At 44.0% G+C, this 26,331-nt stretch overlaps 1 protein-coding gene across 1 annotated transcript in view; it reads left to right on the top strand.

The window, feature by feature from the left end:
• LOC126145350 (nematocyst expressed protein 4-like) overlaps nucleotides 1-26,331 on the top strand; it is a 196,323-nt gene that overhangs the window by 146,873 nt on the left and 23,119 nt on the right. Inside the window, exon 4 of the mRNA XM_049915554.1 lies at nucleotides 7,706-7,760. Coding sequence (XP_049771511.1) covers nucleotides 7,706-7,760 — 55 coding nt within the window. The remainder of the gene's footprint in view (nucleotides 1-7,705; nucleotides 7,761-26,331) is intronic.

Below are 26,331 nucleotides of genomic sequence, written 5' to 3'. Positions count from 1 at the left end.
ACTCATGCAGCGTCACTCCGTATTGCAGTGCAGCGCCATCTTTTGGCCGCCTTTTGTACCCGTTTTTGGTTTCAATAAAGCCTCTTGCCATTTCAGGCACGTGAGTCACGGTTTACCTACATACCTACTTTATTCCGTGAATTAGTGTCTTTTCAAATGTTAAAGACTTTTGAGTCACACTGTACTCCTTAGTTATTCAGATTGGCAGCTATTCTTGATTCGAATTTTGGAATATTTTCTTCGCCTTCTTTGGTGTAGAGATTTCGAAAAACCACATTTAGTAACTCCACTTTTGTGGCTCTGTCATCGGTAACAGTACTATCGCTATCGCGCAGTGAAGATACTGAATGTGTCTTGCCGCTGGTTTATTTTACATACGACTAGAATCTCTTAGGATTTTCTTTTAGTTTTCGAAAAAGGATCTCGTGGAACTTATTAAAAGCATCTTGAAACGATGTCTGCATTAAACTTCGAGCTTCTGTAAAACTTCGTGAATCCTGGGGATTTTGCACTCTTTTAAATCTGTAATGCTTTTATCGTTGTACTATCCAGAACACACCACTACCGAAAGCAGCGACACGTCACCGATACATTATGGCCAAAATCTACAGCATGAATTTGGAAAAAGTGTTCTTCTCTACACTCAGCGCATTGCTGCCTGCAGAGTGAAAACAGAGGGCTCGCGGACAGCCCTCCCGAGTGCTTTGTGATCACCGATGAATGTGACAAATGAATCACTAATACTACAACCCCTCAGTAAGCCACTGGTGTTGCAATTTTTTCCGGCACTGCATATCGTTAAAAAGCAATAGTTTCTGGATTTTCATTGGCAACATGACATGTGAAAAATGGCTATACAGACGAAATTGTACAGCAGTGGACAATCCAAACTAACAAAAACTAGTGCATCAGATTGCTGTCATTCAGAAAAGAAATTTTGCTATATATCTTCCTCAAAATGGTTGGCTGGTCAGTGCAATCGGCACTTAAAACCGACTCTCCGAAATGAAAACAGTTAGCGTGTAGGTTTAAACAGAGAGCATCATGGTGTCTGAATGTACTGCACAACAGAGGAGACATCGATGAACAGTCTGAAGCAGTGACTCATTCGGCCATTCTGATTTAGGTTTTCCGTGATTTCCCTAAATCGCTTCAGTCAAATGCCGTGATGATTCCTTTAAAAGGGCACAGTCGACTTCCTTCTCCATCCTTCCCTAATCCGATGGGAAAGATGACCTCGCTCTTTGGTCCCCTCCTCCAACTGAACCAACCGACCAATCTGATCCATAAAGAGGCTCGTCATGCTACTGGGACACATTGCTTTGTTCACCGAGGAGCAATGGCGTCAAATTGCATGCGCCCGGTACTTTTTTGGGTTCTTCTATCAGTGATCAAACTGGTAAATTTCATTAAAAGTCGGCACTTAAGTCGAGATGTTTTCATCAACATATGAGCATTAATATGGGGCTGAGCACATTTCCCTAATTTACTTTCTAACAAAAAGAAACGACGCACTATGAAGAAATTATCTGAATGGGACGGAAGTCGGTAGATTTGGTGTACAAGTACAGACAAACAAATTATTGACAAACTGCCTATTGGCTTCTGTCTCGGGTTCTTCGGCCGACGTTCATCTAACGATTTTTCTGACGTTTCGCCAGCACGAGTGGCTGGCATTGTCAAAGCTTCACCCTCCATTGCCGGTGGTGAACTGGAGCCGAGCTCGCGGCCTTCTGGGCATTTTCTATCAACTAAGTAGCAGAATGCATCGAGACGACTGGGACAAGATCGACAGCATCACTCACAGGAGCATGCAGAACGAACTCGAGCGCTGCACCGAGCGGCAGAAGAAAAAGTTTGAAAGATGCCGGAAGCAGACCAACAAGGCGATTCCCGACATGTCACACACAGTGGTCAACCTCACTGAACGACAATTGTCCGAAGAGGAAGTGTCTGTTCTTCAAAAAGGAGGGAATTTCGCTATCGTCCCGAGAACTATACCTATGGAAGACATCATTGCCAACACCGAAGCAGCCATTCGGACCCTTCCTTGTGAAAGGGCAGAGCAAATACGCACGGAAGCAGCCAGGATACTGCGCCGAGCAAAACCACCAACTTGCAACCTGAAGAAAGAAGAGGTACAAGCCATTAAGAATCTCAACGCCGACAAGAGGATATTGGTACTGCCTGCCGATAAGGGGAATGCGACAGTCGTAATGAAGACCGAAGATTATGAGCAAAAAATCCGAGACCTATTAGATCCGACGACGTACCGAAAACTAAGCGCAGATCCGACGCAGCGTATCACTCGGAATACGAATCGATTAATCAAGGCGTCTTCTCTGCCGGCGGACATACAGAGAAACCTGCGCAACACGGAAGCCCTACCACCTCGGCTGTATGGATTACCCAAGATCCATAAGAACAACGTTCCACTGAGACCGATCGTTAGCGCTCCTGGCTCACCAACGTATATACTGGCAAAACACTTGGCCTCTCTGCTCCAGCCACACGTGAGGAAGACCGACACATACATTAAGGACTCAGGACATTTCATTGAGAAGCTGAAGAAGCTGAAACTTGCACCAAACGACATCCTGGTCAGCTTTGATGTTGTTTCGCTGTTTACGGAAGTGCCACTCAGTGACGCTCTGGAGCACATCGGTTCCATGTTCCCGCAAGACATCAAAAAGCTCTTCCATGCATGTCTCACCACGAGCTATTTCGCGTGGAATGGCGATTTCTACGAACAGCTGGAAGGCGTCACCATGGGTAGTCCTCTCAGTCCAGTGGTGGCCAACTTCTTCATGGGACAATTCGAAGCACAGGCACTGGACTCGGCGACTTGCAAACCTAAGGTGGGGTACAGGTACGTCGATGATACTTTCGTGGTGTGGAGCCATGGTGAAGAACAGCTCGGTGACTTCCTAAGACACTTGAACAGCCTCCATGCCAACATAACATTTACCATGGAAGTAGAAAAGGACAAGAAACTGCCATTTCTAGATGTGCTGGTCACAAGGGAAGGCGAAAACCTGGGACACAGCGTGTATCGAAAACCAACACACACACAGACCGATACGTGCACAAACTGTCAAACCACCACCCGAGCCAGAAAAGAGGCATGATTAGTACGCTCGCAACGAGAGCAGGACGAATATGTGAGCCGCAACACCTCAAACGAGAAATGCAACACCTGGAAACTGTTCTGAGGAGCCATGGGTACTCGACAAATTACATTAGAAGTGTAACAGAGCCAAACACTCGGCGAAGTAAGGAACCAGAAAAAGAAATGTCGGGTACGGCCTTTCTGCCATACATTCCTAGAGTGACAGACAGAATCGGCCGTATATTGCGCAAACATGGCGTAAAGACGATTTTCAAACCGACAAGGAAGATCAAAGAGTGTCTTAGATCGGCGAAGGAGAAAAGAGACCCACTTGCAATGTCGGGAATATACCGTATACCATGCACATGCGGAAAAGTTTATGTCGGAATGACTGGACGATCAATTAACACCAGGATCAAAGAGCATAAGCGACATTGCAGGTTGGGGCAGGTGGAGAAATCGGCCGTGGCAGAGCACGCACTGAATGAGACCGACCACGTAATAAAATTCGCCGACACGGAAGTTCTGGCTGTAGAGAAGCACTATCACATGCGCTTGTTCAGAGAAGCTGTAGAAATACAAAAACACGTGAACAGTTTCAACAAGAAAGAGGAAAGCCTTAAGGTAAACGGATCCTGGCTTCCCGTACTGCAGCGAACGACCGTCGCAGGTAGCAAGAGGAGAACCGCACCGGAAATGACCGCGGAGAAGCCCTCGGACGTTGGCGCGCCAGGTACATATAGTCTGCGGCCGCGAGCTCGACTCCAGTTCACCACCAGCAATGGAGGGTGAAGCTTTGACAATGCCAGCCACTCATGCTGGCGAAACGTCAGAAAAATCGTTAGATGAACGTCGGCTGAAGAACCCGAGACAGAAGCCAATAGGCAGTTTGTCAATAAGTGGCCACGAAAGCCTTAACAATTTTGTGAAACAAATTATTGCAATTTCAGAAGCATTGGATGATTTATTCTAGAGAACGAGTTTCACAAACTGAAAAACTCAATAGCGCATTGGTCTAACTCTGTCTGTTATGCAAGCAGTTATTCGTCTTACCATTGATTGACAGAATTGTTACATGTCCTATTGAGGGAGGTCGTGCCAAATCCTGTTCAACTGGCGCGTTAGATGGTCAAAATACCGAGCTGGTTGGACGGCTCTGCCCATAACGCTCCAAACGTTCTTACTTGGGGAGGCACTCGGCGACCTTGATGGCCACGGTGGGGTTTGGCAAGCACGAAGACAACCAGTAGAAATTCTGGCCGTGTGCGGGCGGGCTTTGTCTTGCCGAAATGTAAACCCAAGATGGCTTGCCGCGAAAGGCAACAAAACGGGGCGTAGAATATCGTCGAAGTACCACTGTGCTGTAAGGGTACCACGGATGCTAACCAAATGGGTCCTGCTCTGGAAAAAAATTCACTGTTGATGATCACTCCAGGTTGTTGCGTCTTATGGTGGGCACAGTCAGGCCGTCCTCGGCGTCTCTAGACACGTCTTCGGCCTGGAATCTCATTGAATACACTGGAATTGTCTTCAGTGATGAGCCCCACTTCGAAGTGAGCCTCAGTGAACGGTGGAGATGTGTCTGGAGACACCCGGGACAGTGGTGGGATACCAACACTGACTGTCGCCCACCGTACGGCCACTCTAGTTGACAACTGCGCCTCACTTTTAGGCCTGACAGTGACCGCCGCTTGCGTGTGCTCACTCTTACGTCTCACAACCAAGTGTCTTGCGCGCTCTGCTCTGACGTTCCAGTCGCGTCCAGATGAAGATGATGGCGTTTGGTTTGTGGGGCGCTCAACTGCGCGGTCACCAGCGCCCGTACATATTTCCAATTGTACCAGTCCGATCTAGCCTTCTTCATGAATGACGATGGAATGACGAGGACAGCACAAATACCCAGTCCCCGAGCAGAGAAAATCCTCAACCCGGCCGGGAATCGAACCCAGGACCTCGTAATCCAGAGTTCGCGGCCAGAGGCAGCGCTCCTACACAAATCGTTACTCTCTGCCAAGGATACTGCTCTTCCGAACTTCTTCTAACAGCATTAACCCAGAAAAAACATCGTAATACAACATAGCACAAAATAATTTGTACAGGTTACAGCATGTATCACGTTTCTAATTAATACATACAGTAGTATCTAAGATTTACAGAATAAAACATCATGTTGTTGTTGTTGTTGTTGTTGTTGTGGTCTTCAGTCCTGAGACTGGTTTGATGCAGCTCTCCATGCTAATCTATCCTGTGTAAGCTCCTTCATCTCCCAGTACCTACTACAACCTACATCCTTCTGAATCTGCTTAGTGTATTCATCTCTTGGTCTCCCTCTACGATTTTTACCCTCTACGCTGCCCTCCAATGCTACATTTGTGATCCCTTGATGCCTCAGAACATGTCCTACCAACCGGTCCCTTCTTCTTGTCAAGTTGTGCCATAAACTCCTCTTCTCCCCAATTCTGTTCAATACCTCCTCATTAGCTATGTGATCTACCCATCTAATCTTCAGCATTCTTCTGTAGCACCACATTTCGAAAGCTTCTATTCTCTTCTTGTCTAAACTATTTATCGTCCATGTTTCACTTCCATACATGGCTACACTCCATACAAATACTTTCAGAAATGACTTCCTGACACTTAAATCTATACTCGATGTTAACAAATTTGTCTTCGTCAGAAACGCTATCCTTGCCATTGCCAGTCTACATTTTATATCCTCTCTACTTCGACCATCATTGGTTATTTTGCTCCCCAAATAGCAAAACTCCTTTACTACTTTAAGTGTCTCCTTTCCTTATCTAATTCCCTCAGCATCACCCGATTTAATTCGGCTACATTCCATTATCCTTATTTTGCTTTTGTTGATGTTCATCTTATATCCTCCTTTCAAGACACTGTCCATTCCATTCAACTGCTCTTCCAAGTCCTTTGCTGTCTCTGACAGAATTACAATGTCATCGGCGAACCTCAAAGTTTTTATTTCTTCTCCCTGGATTTTAATACCTACTCCAAATTTTTCTTTTGTTTCCTTTACTGCTTGCTCAATATACAGATTGAATAACATCGGGGAGAGGCTACAACCCTGTCTCACTCCTTTCCCAACCACTGCTTCCCTTTCATGCCCCTCAACTCTTATAACTGCCATCTGCTTTCTGTACAAATTTTAAATAGCCTTTCGCTCCCTGTATTTTACCCCTGCCACCTTTAGAATTTGAAAGAGAGTATTCCAGTCAACATTGTCAAAAGCTTTCTCTAAGTCTACAAATGCTAGAAACGTAGGTTTGCCTTTTCTTAATCTTTCTTCTAAGATAAGTCGTAAGGTCAGTAGTGCCTCACGTTTTCCAACATTTCTACGGAATCCAAACTGATCTTCCCCGAGGTCGGTTTCTACCAGTTTTTCCATTTGTCTGTAAATAATTCGTGTTAGTATTTTGCAGCTGTGACTTATTAAACTGATAGCTCGGTAATTTTCACATCATACTTACTGTAAAAACAATGAGCAAAAATTTTAAGTAGCACATTTGTATTATAGTGACACAAGTCGTAACGTCAGGTATGCAACTATCGTTTTGAGAACATGAAACGTAGTTTGATTATGTTAGTGTAATGGTACCTTCCGCTTGAAGTAAAACAGGACTCAGGAGGTGCGATCCCGATTTATCTCAAGTCAGTACACTGTTTTTGTGTGTCTAACTGTTATTAGAAAATACTTATCTTCGTTTCTGGCGATCTCCGACGCTGCAATGGCTGTAATAGAACTGTGAGTATCTGCTCCACCAAATCTGCTACAACTTTCTGAGCCCTTCATAATGATTTAGTACGCCAGGAGATATTTCAAGTAATCAAAGTGACACGAAGTTTCACTTTACAATTATATAATTGTTGTTTCGACTGGCACATATTTCACGCAAGAAAACTGTTACAAAACTGACTGTCTCATGGGTGATTCGCCCCTGTTTGTAAATCGTTTCAGTAATTACAGACGAGGTCATCCATTATTTCATATAGGACATTTAAGGATTACAATCAAAACCAAGTTGGCATTCACAAACTGATATCAGAATGTTAAGCACCATTTCGCTCGTGCCACACTTCAACAATAATTTCCCTTGGTTCTTTGTTTCTTAGTGCCGAAATTTACAACATATGTTCACAAACAATGCGTTTTACAAAATTACATATATGGTGAAAGTTATTAGTTGGAAAATGTTCCTAACAACTACGTTAAGTTCTTAACACAAATACAAACGAAAAGCTAGTTTCATTGCACGTAAAAAGTATTCTAGAATTGCAGAATAAGAATTGGTTATGATTTGTGTTTAAGTATCGATTATTAGCAGGGGAATCAAGGTAGCAGTGTTTTTACACCCGATGGAATTGAAATATAATTAATGCGCAGTATGAATCAGTATAATAAATTGAATTTCATAACGACCAGATAAATGAAATAAGAATGTTACAGAATTTATGTAAGCCTGTAAATGTGATAGCCTGACACTTGAGGTCAACACTTCATGTCATACTTATCCTAACGATCATATATTGGTACTTTTCACACTGCTGCTTCTATTTACGTGTCGTGTTTGTGTTTTTCAGAATGAACCGAAGGAAGGCTAAACTTAGCCGTCCAATGAAGATCAGCCAGATGAGGGTATGTATAATTTATTTCAATAAACTGTTATTACTTCTATTTTGATGTGATTCATCTCCTTTGATAGAAACATAAAGGGGTTCAAGTGTATTTCATTAATTCATTGTTGCTGGTTAATCCATACACCTGTTTTATTGGTACGATTCAGCTCACATTATTGCCTTCGAAATAATACAATTTCTTCTTCAGATCACCTTGTTTCCATTGTGTGGACATTCAGAAGCATATGTGAAAATGAAATTGTACAATTTAGAAATCAATTGTATGAATTCAACATCAATAAAAGAGATGAATGTTTCATCTAATAACAGCATATTAATATTTGTACATCACACCTGAGTTTCTAGTTCATTTCAAAGTGCTCCAGCTCAAGGTGCAGAAACGGGAAAATAAGCTAATAACGTTTACGGGTATCCCGTGCTCTTTTTCTGTTTATCGCCACGACACGAAACACATAGTTTGTTGATAAGAGGTAAAGAAAAAAATGGGAAATGGTGGAAAGATAAGAGTGATAGTACGAAAAGTCATAGCAAAATAAAGTATTATTTCCTATCACAAGAATGAGTGAGGGCTATTTACATACTTTTTTTGACAAAATTGTTTGATCGTTTAGGGGGCCTTTACTCAACTTCCAATGATTTGTCGGTTTCACTTGTGGGCTTAAATAACTGTGTCAGGTCTACATTAGGTACGGTCAGCATGTGTGCCATTACCTGGATGGGAAGTCAGCAGTCAGGTTTTAAGCTCATGTGCATAGACAGGCCCTCATCGTAAGCAACTGAAAGATATATCCTTTGTGAAAAGTAGCTTGCAATTTACAGAATTCCTTGATCTTTTCAACACTCTTAGTTTCCATGCAACTTCATTCTCCAAAAGTCAAGTTTGCAAGTTCTTCACTTGACCCGCGCCTGACTGTTTAGAGTGTGTCTCGCAGAGTGTCACGGATCAGTAAAGCTACACTGCTGGCCATTAAAATTGCTACAGCACGAAGATGACGTGCTACAGACGCGAAATTTAACCGACAGGAAGAAGATGCTGTGATATGCAAATGATTAGCTTTTCAGAGCATTCACACAAGGTTGGCTCCGGTGGCGACACCTAAAACGTGCTGACATGAGGAAACTTTCCAACCGATTTCTCATACACAAACAACAGTGACCGGCGTTGCCTGGTGAAACGTTGTTGTCATGCCTCCTGTAAGGAGGAGAAATGCGTACCAACACGTTTCCGACTTTGATAAAGGTCGGATTGTAGCCTATCGCGATTTCGGTTTATCGTATCGCGACATTGCTGCTCGCGTTGGTCGAGATCCAATGACTGTTAGCAGAATATGGAATCGGTGGGTTCAGGAAGGTAATACGGAACGCGGTTACCCTTGACGCTGCATCACAGACAGGAGCGCCTGCGATGGTGTACTCAACGACGAACCTGGGTGCACAAATCGCAAAACGTCATTTTTTCGGATGAATCCAGGTTCTGTTTACAGCATCATGATGGTCGCATCCGTGTTTGGCGACACCGCGGTGAACTCACATTGGAAGCGTGTATTCGTCATCCCCATACTGGCGTATCACCCGACGTGATGGTATGGGGTGCCATTGGTTACACGTCCCGGTCACCTCTTGTTCACATTGACGGCACTTTGAACAGTGGACGTTACATTTACGACCCGTGGTTCTACCCTTCATTCGATCCCTGCGAAACCCTACATTTCAGCAGGATAGTGCACGACCGCATGTTGCAGGTCCTGTACGGGCCTTTCTGGTTACAGAAAATGTTCGACTCCTGCCCTGGCCAGCACATTCTCCAGATCTCTCACCAATTGAAAACGTCTGGTCAATGGTGGCCGAGCAACTGGCTCGTCACAATACGCCAGTCACTACTCTTGATCAACTGTGGTATAGTGTTGAAGCTGCATGGGCAGCTGTACCTGTACACGCCATCCAAGCTCTGTTTGACTCAATGCCCAGGCGTATCAAGGCCGTTATTACGTCCAGAGGTGGTTGTTCTGGGTCCTAATTTCTCAGGATTTATGCCCCCAAATTGCGTGAAAATGTAATCACATGTCAGTTCTAGTATAATATATTTGTCCAATGAATACCCGTTTATCATCTGCATTTCTTCTTGGTGTAGCAATTTTAATGGCCAGTAGTGTACATTTTCCTAGGAGAGGAAATTTATCGCAGCGTTCTGCGGAACACGTTTGCGTCTTTCGATGTCCGATGCGGGCCGCGGGACGCTGCGTGAAATGTTTTCCTAGGCAAGAGGCGCTGAGCTACTGAAATAGAGAAATATTTAGGCTTTGAAGAAAAGTTGATTTTTCGCGCTACTCAGTAGTTAACACGCCATATGTCCTAACCTATGTCTCGTACAACAACACGATTTCATAGTTGGCTTCAGTATAACAGGTCGACAACGTGTACAAGGTTTATGGCCAAAGGAGTCAGTAACAGTGAAGTAATAAATTAAAATGTCACGTATAACGCGTAATTTTTAGACAACTAGCAACCGAAATGCAGCAAGCGACAAACTTTTTCGCTTTACATTTTTTGTGAGGGATCAAAGCGAGAAAAAGGTTCGGAAAGTTTTGAATTTACTTTTACAGTTTGTTGGAAATCGGTGGGTGCTAGTTTCCCCTAGACGAGAGCAGTACTGTGTGGGTCATTGGCCATTTGTCATTACAGGCGCGATGCAGTGCGGCGCGACAGTTTGAGCGGAGGCAGCGAAGGCAAAACTTGTAGCGTTGTGATAGATCTAAAAACGTGTTAATTTTGGCACTCCGAAAGCACGTGGAAGTTAGTTAAGAGGAGGAATACTGTATATTATTGAGAAGCGTACTCCGGAAGCGCAAAGCAGTCACACAAATGTTCTTACTTCGTGAAGAAGAACAAAAATGGTTCAAATGGCTCTGAGCACTATGGGACTCAACTGCTGTGGTCATCAGTCCCCTAGAACTTAGAACTAATTAAACCTAACTAACCTAAGGACATCACACACATCCACGCCCGAGGCAGGATTCGAACCTGCGACCGTAGCAGCACCGCGGCTCCGGACTGGAGCGCCCAGAACCGCACGACCACCGCGACCGGCGAAGAAGAACAAAACAGTTGCTCGATGAAGCGGAGAAATGCCAGTTCCCACTGCCTCACAACGCAAACATATCGAAGTTAATGAAGTCCCCAACAATAACTTACTACGTGTCGGCAGTTACGCGAAAACTGAGGGATTCGCTGTGAGAAACGGATTCACAGATTACTTCAATGGGCCGAATTTTAAGCGGCGTTCACAGGACTGACGACAGCAACAACATCCAACTCATTATAACTGTAATTAATTGCCCAGTAGATATATATTTACAAATGTATTACATTGGACATAAAGAGATTTCTCCTGACATGTTTCATCTATTTTTCTTGCGATTTCTGGCAAAATTAACAGCTTTTGCATATCTTTTTTCATCTTGGTGTAAGCCATATTTCACAAAACATGCTGTTCGAATATCGACTCGATAAGCTGCCCATCCCCTGAAGCAGAAAAGCGGCGAACCATTTCTGATGAATGTTTCAGTAATTAGATCTTGTTGCCTGTGCGCGCCAAATACTGCAGCTGTCGCCCAGTAACCGCTGCTGCTCAGTTCCGAGTTCCCGCATTCCTCCAACGGAGAAAATCGCTGCGACGCGACAGACTCCTCACGAAGCACGCAAGCGAGTCCCGCAGGTAGGGCCGCACCACAAGGGTACGGCCTGGTATGTTTGCATTGTGCGAGAGAACACGCGCTCTCCCTAAGCTTTTCACGCAGCACGTTGCGGGAAGTTCCCGCAGCTAGGAAAAACGTAGCTTGAGATGGATTTCGCAGAGTAGGCCGAGCGAATGGATACAGGAATAGCCTCCGATGCTGAGGCAGCAGACGCGTTCACGAAAGGGCGGCGTTATCAGTGAGACTGGTCTCCCAGCGGCGGTGTGTGCACGTCTGCCCTCTGGCAGGGGCGACGGAGCGCGCCTGTAGCGGCTGTCTTTGACGGTTTGGGCCCAACACTTCCCGGAAGGACTCCTGCAAGTTTCACAGCGTCAGCTCGAGTTAAGCTTCACGCCGCGCCCCTAGGAGGGCGGAATGCCCTTTCCGAGAAATCGGCAGCTCAGTGGGAACATGCGCCGCGTTGAGAAAGGCCCAGTTCACACGGAAGTCGAAAGGACGCGCAAGTAGCTTTGACTTACGACGCGCCGACTGTCTGCAATATTTCACGCGTGTCGTCCCGTTCCATATCTGAGCGGCGACCGACCGAGTGAACGCAATGGATCCGAAGAAAAGTAAACAAGTGATTCGCTACCTCAACTCCCATCCCTCAGTCCCCAAAACCACGTTTTACCGGACAAGATCTGGTCAGAGTCTCCGCACCGTAGTGTTTACTCTCGAGAGGCAATAATAGCGTACATCTGCTACGTGTACAAGTGGGGCATTGCCACATGGTACAAATTTATACAATGCCCTGCACATCACAGCAGCTTAACTTCGAACGGTAATTTGTGCGACAGACTACCCTAGCATTTACTCACAGTATAACACTATCACTCACCTATTGTTCACTTACATTCTAACGTTTTATTCCGGAAAAATATGATGTAATGCGTCTTTTTTGAAACTATGTCGTCACGTTCGCACGTGGCAACTCGTTTATTATGGTACCTTTTAATCACTAAACGACACAGAAAAAAAGTTTTTTCGTCGTCTCTGAGGTCTAATTCTGTGTGACCGAAGATGGGAAACATTTGTGAAGTTGGTACCGCGTTCCCTTGTATTATTCACAATATGGCAGAAATTGCTGCCTAAAAACACATTTACGAGGGCTTCGTGAAACGTAATTCCTCCAAAGTTTTTGTGTGAAACTCTTAAAGCTTTTTAAATAAAGCAGACGTTGATAACATTATACATCTTTCTTCTTTGTCTCTATATACAGGGCTATTACAAATGATTGAAGCGATTTCATAAATTCACTGTAGCTCCATTCATTGACATATGGTCACGACACACTACAGATACGTAGAAAAACTCATAAAGTTTTGTTCGGCTGAAGCCGCACTTCAGGTTTCTGCCGCCAGAGCGCTCGAGAGCGCAGTGAGACAAAATGGCGACAGGAGCCGAGAAAGCGTATGTCGTGCCTGAAATGCACTTACATCAGTCAGTCATAACAGTGCAACGACATTTCAGGACCAAGTTCAACAAAGATCCACCAACTGCTAACTCCATCGGCGATGGTATACGCAGTTTAAAGCTTCTGGATGCCTCTGTAAGGGGAAATCAACGGATCGGCCTGTAGTAAGCGAAGAAACGGTTGAACTCGTGCGGGCAAGTTTCACGCGTAGCCCGCGGAAGTCGACGAATAAAGCAAGCAGGGAGCTAAACGTACCACAGCCGACGGTTTGGAAAATCTTACGGAAAAGGCTAAAGCAGAAGCCTTACCGTTTACAATTGCTAAAAGCCCTGACACCCGATGACAAAGTCAAACGCTTTGAATTTTCGGCGCGGTTGCAACAGCTCATGGAAGAGGATGCGTTCAGTGCGAAACTTGTTTTCAGTGATGAAGCAACATTTTTTCTTAATGCTGAAGTGAACAGACACAATGTGCGAATCCGGGCGGTAGAGAATCCTCACGCATTCGTGCAGCAAATTCGCAATTCACCAAAAGTTAACGTGTTTTGTGCAATCTCACGGTTTAAAGTTTACGGCCCCTTTTTGTTCTGCGAAAAAAACGTTACAGGACACGTGTATCTGGACATGCTGGAAAATTGGCTCATGGCACAACTGGAGACCGACAGCGCCGACTTCATCTTTCAACAGGATGGTGCTCCACCGCACTTCCATCATGATGTTCGGCATTTCTTAAACAGGAGATTGGAAAACCGATGGATCGGTCGTGGTGGAGATCATGATCAGCAATTCATGTCATGGCCTCCACGCTCTCCCGACTTAACCCCATGCGATTTCTTTCTGTGGGATTATGTGTAAGATTCAGTGTTTAAACCTCCTCTACCAAGAAACGTGCCAGTACTGCGAGCTCGCATCACTTGATGTCTGCCGAATCACTAAAGGGGCACATATCGAATATTTGTGAATGCCTAAAAAAACTTTTTGAGTTTTTGTATGTGTGTGCAAAGCATTGTGAAAATATCTCAAATAATAAAGTTATTGTAGAGCTGTGAAATCGCTTCAATAATTTGTAATAACCCTGTATTTATTTATCAACATAGTCACCCTGGCGACGAACACATTTTTCCCAACAAGAGGTCAGTTTTTTGATACCGTCACTGTAGAATGTTTGTCTTTGTTGACGGACACACAACCTCACCTTCACTTGCGCCGCTTCGTGACTATCAAAGTGAAGTGCTGGGAGGTGTTCATTAACTTTTGGAAACAGATGAAACTGGTAGGGGGCAAAGTCGGGGCTGTATGGAGGATAATCGATGGCAGTGAACCCAAGACGTCGGATTGTTGCAGATTTGGCGGCGCTCGTGTGTGGTTTGGCATTGTCATACTGAGGGAGAAGGTGGTCCGTGTGTGGAAGAGATCATCGAATTCGAAACTCGAGTACAGTACACTGTTTCTCACGCACCGACAAAGTTACGTTGTAACTGCCTCGTTGTACGCCAGAATTCGCAGTCCTATAGTGGCAGGGACATGAAGAATGAAGATGTAGAACATTAATAAACTCCGTACGAACAGGCCAACGGTCCCACCGACCGCCGCGTCATCCTCAGCCCACAGGCGTCACTGGATGCAGAGATGGAGGGGCACGTGATCAGCACAACGCTCTCCCGGCCGTATGTCAGTTTACGTGACCGGAGCTCTACTTCTCAGTCAAGTGGCTCCTCCGTTTGCCTCACAAGGACTGAGTGCACCCCGCGTGCTAACAACGGTCGGCAGACCGGAAGGTCACCCATCCAAGACCTAGCCCCGCCCGACAGCGCTTAAGTGATATGATGAGAACCGGTGTTCCCACTGCGGCAAGGCCGTCGGCTTAGAACGTTAGTAACGTTTGATTTACTTAAATAGCTTTGAGAGTTTTCACGTAAATATTCCGAGGCGTTACTTTTCAGTACGCCCTAGTATCTTTATCAGCAAAGGGATATTCATTGTCTGCGTTTTGCGTCCTTAAAAAAAAAAAAAGGTTCAAATGGCTCTGAGCACTATGGGACTTAACTTCTGAGGTCATCAGTCCCCTAGAACTTAGAACTACTTAAACCTAACTAACCTAAGGACATCACACACACATCCATGCCCGAGGCAGGATTCGAACCTGCGACTGCAGCGGTCACGTGGTTCCAGACTGAAGCGCCTAGAACCGACACATTTGCCGGCACTTTTATTGTTAGGGAACATTTTAAATACTTTTGATGATATAGTAAAATATACTAACATCAAGCACGTTACTACAAAGGTAACTCAACGAATACTACTGTATTTGTAAATTTAATAAAAATGTAGCGTTTATAGTACTTGCATAAGTATATATTTCATTTATCAGTTTATAAATGGAGCTCCTAAAAGCTATTGTGGAAAACATTTCACTAATGGGATAAAAACAATGTTTGATTCCTGATGTAGCACATATAACACATGTCCTAATATTTTGGTGAAAAATATCAATTTTTTTCAATATTCGTGTTTTTGTGTTACTTAGTCCCAAAATGACTCACTGACCACCTATATACAAGTTTCGTTCTTGTAATCTAAACTCAAGAATGTGGAGGATAGCCCACCGTTTGTGGAACGTCAGCTTACAGTTTTGTTACGGAACGCCAAGTCGGCCGGTGTGGCCGAGCGGTTGTAGGCGCTTCAGTCTGGAACCGCGCAACCGCTACGGTCGCAGGTTCGAATCCTGCCTCGGGCATGGATGTGTGTGTGATGTCCTTAGGTTAGTTAGGTTTAAGTAGTTCTAAGTTCTAGGGGACTGATGACCACAGATATTAAGTCCCATAGTGCTCAGAGCCATTTGAACCATCTGTAGGACCGCATTGCAAAAGCCTCTATTGTTTTCTTGTCTGAACTTCTTATCGTCCACCCTTTAGTTCCGTGCAAGGCTACACTTCAGACGAATGCCTTCAGAGAAGACTCCCTGTCACTTGAATTTATTTCGATAGCAACGAATTTCTGTTCTTCAGAAACGCGTTTCTTGCCATTGCCGGTCTGCATTTTATATCCTGTTTACCTCGGCTATCATTAGTTGGTTTAATGTCCGCATAGCAAAATTCATCTACTGCTTTTAGTATTTCATTTTCCAATCTGATTCCCTCAGCTTCGATTTTTTTTCTCATCTCATATTCTCCTTTCAAGACACTGCCTATTCCATCCAATTTGCAGTTCCAAGTCATTTGCTATCTCTGACAGAAATTCAGTGTCATCGTAAAGCCTAAAAGTTTCTATTTCTGGTCCCTGAACTGTAATTCCTTCTATAATTTTTTCTTTGGCTATCTTTACAGCTTGCTCAGTGTAAAGATGTAGTGACATCGAGGATAGACAACAATCTTTGCTCACTGCGTTCTCTACCACTGCTTCCCTCTCATGCCCTCCCTTCGACTCTCAGAATCATTAACACGTGAAGAAACATATCCGTCGTGTATGAATTATATGCTTGCGTGGGTGCATTGTTAATGGCATGCTCCGCACCACGATGAAATCGTGGTATATTGTGGTTTTACCTGTAAGCTTCCAGTGCACCTCACCGTTGTTGTTTACAAACGAGGTACTGAATCTAGCACATAACTTGAGTTCACTATGTTGATTATCAGTTACGGTAAGACGATGGTCATTGTATCTGACGCCCATCTTATCCAAGAGAACGAGTTTCCCAACAGAGTGCAAATGCAGCTGTACTAGTTTTTCACTGACACAAAAAGCAAAATGTTCAGTCACAATGAAGCTGATCTCGCAAATTCATATTTCTAGTTAATCGTCATCATTAGCCGTTTGACACCCACCCACTCAGGATAAAGGATTCCTCGAGAGTTTGTCCACACATGCCTCTTTTCTCTTGCGCTATCACAGAAGCATGGGAACAAAAACGTTTTTGAAAAAAATAGTGGATTGCAAGTACTATACGCAAACACGCTATCGTGTCCACACGTTGTCTCGTTGTTCAAGCAGTCTCCATTGCATCCAGTTATTTCTTTGGCACTCTGTTCTGCGTTTATTGTGATGAAAGGCGGACAGAAAAGGCATGAGGGCGGTTGTGGGTAAAACAGTATCTAAATAACAGAGGTACGAGGATGTCACAGCAAAATTTTAGATTTTTTATTTGGGAAAATGCAGCCATAAGGCTGGCAATAACACTTCGTTGCCGCGCGGGATTAGCTGTGTGGTCTGAGGCGCTGCAGTCATGGACTGTGCGGCTGGTCCCGGCGGAGGTTCGAGTCCTCCCTCGGGCATGAGTATGTGTGTTTGTCCTTAGGATAATTCACGTTACGTAGTGTGTAAGCTTAGGGACTGATGACCTTAGCAGTTAAGTCCCATAAGATTTTCACACACATTTGAACATTTCAACACTTCGTTAGCTGGCAGCCGGCGACTTAAAAATCATTTTGCGCTATTTATTTCGCATTTCAAAACAAAGCATTTCAGTGATTATTTCCTAAACTGAGAAGTATTTGAGAGATTTTCAAAGTCGAAATGTGAAGGTCAATTGATTTTCAGTATGTTATTTAAAATTTGTTTACACAACTTCAATAAAAAGATTATATATAGATTAACATCCTCTGGCTCGACAAATCCAGGATTGTCGAATGTCATGTATCCATCAATCTACTACAATGAAGATTGTTTTTTCCGGTTTCGTATTTTTTGCACCACCATTGGCCTTCTTTTCAGTAGCTAGTAGTACTTTAAGGAGCTCCACCTATCCCACCTTTTCTTTTGTTCAGATGTCAGCCTGTTCAGTGGTTGTGCTATTAATATGAATACAGTGTTCACATGAATTTTTTTGTACTTTGATACCTTATTCTTATCTGTTTTCCTGTTTCGCCAATTATTTCATTCTTTACGGTAATATGATCGGAGACTCTTAATCTTATTTTAATTCCCCGCTAAGGTCAAGCTAATTATGAACTCAGAACATTAGATCTCAAATTTTTATTCAAATAAATTTTAGAAGTGCCTTTCCATGAAACTTCTTTTTGTCTACACTCATCTTCAAATTTCAGCGTGCTATCTTCAACGCCAGCACACATAACTGCACGTAAATCACCTTAAAGCGTAACCTCACACACTACACAACGATACACACATGCGCGCCAGCTGCCTGTCTTGTGCTAAACAGCGCAAGAGATTTCCACCTAACTCGGGAAGCAATGCAGCATGATGCACGCCTTCCAATCCGAACAAATTATGCATGCACAAAAAAAGCATGCTTACTTGCATTTTTGGAAATGTAGGCGCATACACAAATTGGAACAGAAGAAAGGTATTGTGCGTATGCACCTTTACGGTTTCCAGCCCCACGCCTCCACGTCGCTCGTGCACCACTTCCGGTATCGTGTACCCACTTCTGTTAGATTGTTGTTCTAAAACTAAAGTCCACCAGAACAGACGTCGGAAGACCCAACGGTTGCGGGCGTCGTCAGATGGGGGCCGCTCTCTCGGCCGTAGTCAGTTTTCGTGACCTGGAGCCGCTGCTACTCGGTCAAGTAGCTCCTCAATTGGCATCACGAGGCTGAGTGCACCCCAGCAGGTCAACAGCTCATAGCGACTGTCCAAGTGCCGGAGATACCCGACGGTGCTTAGCTTCTGTGATCTGACGGGGACTGGTGTATACACCGCGGTACTGTCGTTGACAGATCGTTGTTCTTCTTCTGGTCCTTTCTTATCTCTGTAGTCTAACAAAATACGTCATTGCTTCGAGTACCAACCATTTATCTGGCTTCTTGTTACACCCCCGTAATTCCAACTTAATTTTTATTGAGGGAATAATTACCTCGGCCATTCCAGCCTTCTCTCCGATCACTTGCTTGTTTCCTTTCTTTCGCAGTAGTTCCGTCACGTATCTCTGTATTGCTCGCTGAGCGACCGGTAGTTTTTGAACATTTTTTCCCTTACTCATTTAAAATCCACGTCTCATTGCCATAAGTCAGAACGTTTCTTCTCAGGCGCGTACTAAGTTTAACTGTTTTGTTTCCAAAAGCACCGCAAGTCATTTTCATTCTACCAACGTCTCAGCTAGATTTACAGGGCGATTCAGTCACCCCTACTGCTGTCACTTGATGCAAATTCTCTCGCTAGCTACGCGCAGACTACCAGTCCTATAAAAAATGAACACGACTTTTCTTTACGGAATTTAATGCAGTTAAATTTCGCATTGGGATGCGGTTTCGCTAGAGACCGTAGTTTTCGAGTTATTCAAGAAAAGCGTAAAAAAGTGACTGTCAAACGCACCTCTACCCCCACACTCATTCCCACCAGTATGTTTTTCACGACACTTCCTCCTACTATTATACTAATATTTGCGACGGCGCAAGTTATTTCCCACAGTCGACCTTCACTGACTAGCTTTATTTCGCTCCGTCTTAGTCGAGCACTTACAGACTGTAAAATCGACGTTTGTGTAATTTGGCCTGACAATTTTTGTGAATTTTAACAACATAGAATAAACAATTAAATCGTTGTATTCACCGTGCTATGCTTGTGAGGATTAAGTTTGGATCGAATTGTCAACGTCCTTAGTTTTAGCGTATTGTTTACAAAAGTCGTTTTTCGTTCATTACACTCATGGCCACGTACAAATTAATAATGTTAACGAAATATCCTGCCTGACTATCCATGTAAAGACCTTTAATTGCTTGCAAAAGTTTGCCTCCTATTCCATAATCTTGTAGAACAGACAATAACTTCCTCCTAGGAGGCAAACTTTTGCAAGCAATCAAAGGTCTTTACATGGATAGTCAGGCAGCAGTTAGAGTTGACGGTAAATTGAGTTCATGGTTCAGAGTAGTTTCAGGGGTAAGACAAGGCTGCAACCTGTCTCCACTGTTGTTCATATTATTTATGGATCATATGTTGAAAACAATAGACTGGCTGGGTGAGATTAAGATATGTGAACACAAAATAAGCAGTCTTGCATATGCGGATGACTTAGTTGTGATGGCAGATTCGATTGAAAGTTTGCAAAGTAATATTTCAGAGCTAGATCAGAAATGTAAGGACTATGGTATGAAGATTAGCATCTCCAAAACGAAAGTAATGTCAGTGGGAAAGAAATATAAACGGATTGAGTGCCAAATAGGAGGAACAAAGTTAGAACAGGTGGACGGTTTCAAGTACTTAGGATGCATATTCTCACAGGATGGCAACATAGTGAAAGAACTGGAAGCGAGGTGTAGCAAAGCTAATGCAGTGAGCGCTCAGCTACGATCTACTCAGTTCTGCAAGAAGGAAGTCAGTACCAAGACTAAGTTATCTGTGCACCGTTCAATCTTTCGACCAACTTTATTGTATGGGAGCGAAAGCTGGGTGGATTCAGGTTACCTTATCAACAAGGTTGAGGTTACGGATATGAAAGTAGCTAGGATGATTGCAGGTACTAGTAGATGGGAACAATGGCAGGAGGGTGTCCACAATGAGGAAATCAAAGAAAAACTGGGAATGAACTCTATAGATGTAGCAGTCAGGGCGAACAGGCTTAGATGGTGGGGTCATGTTACACGCATGGGAGAAGCAAGGTTACCCAAGAGACTCATGGATTCAGCAGTAGAGGGTAGGAGGAGTCGGGGCAGACCGAGGAGAAGGTACTTGGATTCGGTTAAGAATGATTTTGAAGCAATAGGTTTAACATCAGAAGAGGCACCAATGTTAGCACTGAATAAGGGATCATGGAGGAACTGTATGAGGGGGGCTATGCTCCAGACTGAACGCTGAAAGGCATAATCAGTCTTAAATGATGTTGATGATGATGATGATGAACGAAATAGGCAATTATTCTTATGGCGTAATTGCCCAATCAATTGAGACAGTAAAAAAGGTCGAATATCGGGAATAGTTCTCGTAGTCAGAAATTTCTTTACAGCGATGGGAGGGAGTGCCACGAACAACATACTAGATATCCTGACTTGTAAGGGATATGTGTGGGGTGAAGGAGCTTTGAAGGTCATTTTTGTGCGTTTCTCTTCAATAACACAAAAACAGTAGGCTCCATCGAAAACATATCCCAGTACAAAATTTAACTAATTTAAATTTCCTACATAATGGTCTTGCACATTTTTCTCTTTAGGACAAATACACTGATGTGAAAAAAGTCATGGGTTACTTCCTAATATCGTGTCGGACCTCCTTCTGCGCAGCGTAGTACAACAGCTCGACGTGGTAAGGACTCAATAAGTCCTTGGAAGTCTGCTGCAGAAATGTGCCTCTGTAGCCGCTGTAGAATGTTGTGCTCGAACTGACCTCTCGAGTATGAGCCATACATGTTCGCTGGGATTCACGTTGGTGAATGGCCAAATCATTCAGTCGAATTGTCCAGAATGTTCTTCAAACCAATCGCGAACCGTTGTGACCCGGTGCCATGGTGCATTGTCATCCATAAAAATTCCATCGTTGTTGTGACAAGATGAAGTCCATGAATGGTTGCAAGTAGTCACTAAGTAGCCGAACATAACCATTTTCCATTCCATTCCATGCAGATACGGTTCACACCATTATAGAGACAGCACCAGCTCGAGTCGGTTATCTGCTGCTACAGTCCACTAACGCTAAATTTCACGTAGTGTTGCTTGTCTGTTAGCGCTGGCAACTCTACGCAAACGCCGCTGCTCTCGGTCGTTATGTGAAGGCCATCCACCACTGCGTTGTCCGTGGTGAGAGGTAGTGCCTGAAATGTGGTGTTGTCAGCACACTCTTGACACGGCGGATCTTGGAATACTGACTCCCCCAACTATTTCCGAAGTGGAACGTCTTATGCGTCTAGCTCCAACTACCATTCAGCGTTCAGAGTGTGTTAATTCCCGTCGTATGGCCATAATCACGTCGGAACTGTTTCACATGAATCACATGAGCACAAAAGACAAATCGGCCAATGCAATGCTCTATTATACCTTGTGTATGCGATACTACCGCCATGTGCATATGTGCCTATCGCTGCATCATGCCTTTTGTCACCTCGGGGCAGTTTGCGCGTATCGAGCGAGAGAAATCCCTCGTGTGGTCTACGAAGGCTGGCTGTACATTGCAGGTTGCATAAAAGACCGCGGTAGGGGCAGCTGAGTCATCCTGTATAATGACTTTCATCTGACATGCTATTATCACTTTATTAACAGCTATCACGTTTCCTTTAGTTGATGATGATGATGACGATGACGTCCCATACTCCGAGGAGCGTAGGGGACGATGCGGGAGACCCGCACCGCCATACTAGGCAAGGTCCTAGTTAGTTAGAGCTAAAAATAAATAAATAAATAAATAAAAAGCAGATGTAAAACTTAGACTCTGTATGCAGTTGATGTAAACGGAGGAACTGAGTTTTGTTGATGTAAATGGAGTTCAATATTCGCAAAAAATCAGGTACTGTAAAACAAAATACCTTTCATTGATTTACTCGTACATAATACCCAAGCAGTGTTCGAGGAGTGTTTATTATTATGATGACTGTTATTAAATACACCATTTCAATTGCCCTGACCTGCTCGTATAGAGTAACAAGCAGCACGCTAGCCTACGAGACAGGAAGTTGAGCCGGATTCGCACCGAATCCGCGCAACGGATTAACGACACACCGACCAGCCTGAGAGTGGTTTTTAGGCTGTTTTCCTTGCTCGTTTAGCAAATTTCTGGGTTGGTTTCCACGTTGCGCCTCAGAAATTACGATACACAAACAGTTAAAATACGATCACACACAGAAGAAAGTCTACACAGTTCAGACACAGGTGGTGCACACGACTTCCCTGCCTCAGGTGGCTCACGAGTGCGGCTGCAGGGATAGCATCCGGCCGCAAAGTTAAATAAAATAAATCTGTCAAGACTTGAGAACAGCGGAGCTCATAATTAAACGGAATAAAAGCCAACGAAAACATGAAAGGATATCCCTACTAAACTGTCGTAAGCCGCTCACTGAAAATCGGCCTGCGGAGTGCAAACGTTCTGTGCGATAATAGACGTAGAATCCGAATTGCAAGCAAGAAGAAGGAAGGATACGCAGGTCGAGTTGCGACAGCACTACAGCTGCACTGCGGGAACGCACACGTCAGATTGGCGGATTTGGTTGCGTTCCAAGGAAAGGTTGAGAGAACGCCAAGGAGAGCGACTTCGTGATGTGTAGTCCGCAGCGTACGGCTGAAGCTCTTGTAAATCGTGACTGCGGCAGTCTCCGCCATAAACGTATCGTGGAGTATTGCCCGCGACTATACTCGACCCTATGGGTCCGTCTGCGCGTTTTGCGTTTGGATTACTTAGACTCGATGGGTCCTAAGACAGAGTAATAGAACTGAATCTGAAAAATAAAATGTGTGGCATAGCGAGTGATTTTTGTTTTATGAACATTAGGCCGTGGGTCAAGGCATAACTCTTTGCCTGTCGTTCCGTCTTCCAATGTTGGAGACATCTGCCGGTCGGGGTGACCGAGCGGTTCTAGGCGCTACAGTCTGGAACAGAGCGACCGCTACGTTCGTAGGTTCGAATCCTGCCTCGGGAATGGATGTGTGTGATGTCCTTGGGTTGGTTAGGTTTAATTAGTTCTAAGTTCTAGGGGGCTGATGACCTTAGAAGTTAAGTCCCATAGTGCTCAGAGCCATTTGAAACATTTTTTTTGGAGACATCTTCAGAGGCCTTACCTACTTGGGAAGCAGTTACAGCCTCAAACACTCTCAGGAAACGGAATTGTTTATATAAACACATCCACTCATAACGAATTTTGTTCTTGATGGCTTGTGTAAATGGGCGAAATCCGAAACCAGTCAGCCAGGAAGTACACAGCAACTTTGGTTTTATAGGACCGCTGCTTCAGATCGGGGAAGAATTGGTGGTGTTTGTTTTATTTAGCACTATGATCCACAACTTTCTAATTTCGATCCTTATCCATTTCTGTTTGTTTCTGTGCTTTTGAACTACTGTGACATCTTTGTACATCCTAGCATAGTGATGATCAGATCTTGTTAAAATCACAGTATCACAGAAACGTACTTGGTGGTTCTTTGCTCTCAGAGCTACTGCTGATTTTCCCCTTTTCCCCTAACGACAATCACTCTTATGCTCCTCAAGACGGATCATAATGGTTCTTTTTGTAGTTCCTGTGCACAGAGACGAATGGAGAAACTGGGAGGAGCCGATCTCACAGAAGATCAGTTTGGATTCCGAAGAAATGTAGGAACTCGCGAGGCAAAACTAACTTCTCTTAGATTTCTCTTAGAAGATGGGTCAAGGAAAAGGAAAACTTATGTTTATAACATTAGTAGGCTTTCTATAAGCCTATAAACAAAGCCTTTGACAATTTTGACTGGAAAACTCTCTTCGAAATTCTGAGGTTAACAGGACTAGAAGCCCGCATCTCGTGGTCGTGCGGTAGCGTTCTCGCTTCCCACGCCCGGGTTCCCGGCTTCGATTCCCGGCGGGGTCAGGGATTTACTCTGCCTCGTGATGGCTGGGTGTTGTGTGCTGTCCTTAGGTTAGTTAGGTTTAAGTAGTTCTAAGTTCTAGGGGACTGATGACCATAGATGTTAAGTCCCATAGTGCTCAGAGCCATTTGAACCATGACTAAAATATAGGGAGCGAAATAATATGTACAGCTTATACAGAAACTAAACGGTTGAATGAAGTAACACCTAGGGAAAGAGGTTAGGAAAGTAGCAGATGAATTTTGCTATTTGGGCAACAAAATAACTGATGATGACCGAAGTTGAGAGGATATAAAATATAGACTGGCAGTGGCAAGAAAAGCCTTTCTGAAGGCGGGAAACTTGTTAACAACGAATATAGATTTAAGTGTCAGGAAGTCTTTTCAGAAAGTGTTTGTATGGAAGTGAACCATGGCCGATAAACAGTTTAGACAAGAAGCGAATAGAAACTTTTGAAATTTGATCCTACTCAAGAATGCCGAGTATTAGATTGATAGATATCGTAGGTAATGTGGAGGCACTTAACAGAATGGGGGAGAAAAGAAGCTTGTGGCGCAACATGGTTAGAAGAAGGGATCGGTTGATAGGACACATTCTGGGACATCAAGGGATCACCAATTTAGTACTGCAGGGAAAAGTGTGTGTGTGTGGTTAGGGGGGAGGGGTTAATATCTTAGAGGGAGACCAAGAGATGAATACAGTTGGCAGATTCAGAAGCATGTAGGCTGTAGTAGTTATTCGGAGATGAAGAGGCTTACACAGGATAGAGTAGCGTGGAGAGCTGCATCAAATAGTCTTCGGACTGAAGACCACAACAACAACATGTGCTCTTGACCGCAAGAGCAAGAGATTTTATTCACTCTGCTGAAGCAAGCGGCGGGCTTAGATTTTCGCACACCTTTCTTATTGGTTTAAACAGTATACCAATACCGTTTTTTCTAGTTACTCCACTGATGTGATTTTTGCCAGTTTTTACAAGTGGTTCATCAGAAGCTCCGATCCTTTGAGGTTGTAGTGCCGTATTTATATCTTTGTCAGAGTAGCCATTTCCTCTGAAGGCAGTTCCTAAGTGATTGAGCTTGTCGTCAAAGCACTGTGATTCAAGGTTCTTTTAGTCCGGTCCACCAATGTTCTGATCACTCTTCTTTTCTTCTCGGAATAGTGATAGCAGCTTTTATGACGGTATATACCCGTGTGAGTGGGATTTCAGTAGACTTTACGCCGATAAAACAAAATTCGCCGATAACACAAATACCGGCCGTGGAAGACTGCGTTCTATGTATGGCATAACTTTTAGAAAGAGATTATCGTCGCCTATGACTTTTCAAACAAGTGATCAGTTAATAGTGAAAATGTGCTGTGGTTTAATGTCATATATGTAAAAGATGCGCCGGCCGGAGTGGCCGTGTGGTTCTAGGCGCTACAGTCTGGAACCGAGCGACCGCTACGGTCGCAGGTTCGAATCCTGCCTCGGGCATGGATGTGTGTGGTGTCCTTAGGTTAGTTAGGTTTAATTAGTTCTAAGTTCTAGGCGACTAATGACCTCAAAAGTTAAGTCGCATAGTGCTCAGAGCCATTTTTTTTTTCTTTTTTTTGTAAAAGATGCAAAAACATTATACTGCGTGAGAATGTCCTGTTGACATATATGCATATCAGATTTTGCTGTTTAACATTTGAATAAGCTGGAACATAAAATTTTATTATACTCAACTTGAAAATTGCTACAGGGTCAAATTGCACTAGTGAGTTTTATGTACATGGGAGAGTCGTTCAGTATCGAACGGGTTACAGTACTGGCCACTACTATGATTTCCCTTTCAGCCTGCAGACAACAGAAATGTAAAGTAAGCAGCAGCAATCTTGTGTATCCATGTGACTACAGTCAGATATCATCTTCCTCGGTTCAGTTCTTTGTCTACTTTGAGTGCCTGATAGTCGTTGCTGTAGCTCCTAGCGCATGGAAGATAATTTGAGGCATGTGGTATCCCTT

Source organism: Schistocerca cancellata, chromosome 1 (genome assembly GCF_023864275.1).
Source record: "Schistocerca cancellata isolate TAMUIC-IGC-003103 chromosome 1, iqSchCanc2.1, whole genome shotgun sequence".
NCBI lineage: Eukaryota > Metazoa > Arthropoda > Insecta > Orthoptera > Acrididae > Schistocerca > Schistocerca cancellata.
Note: the sequence above shows the minus strand (reverse complement) of the source record. Positions and strands in the feature narration are given on the sequence as shown.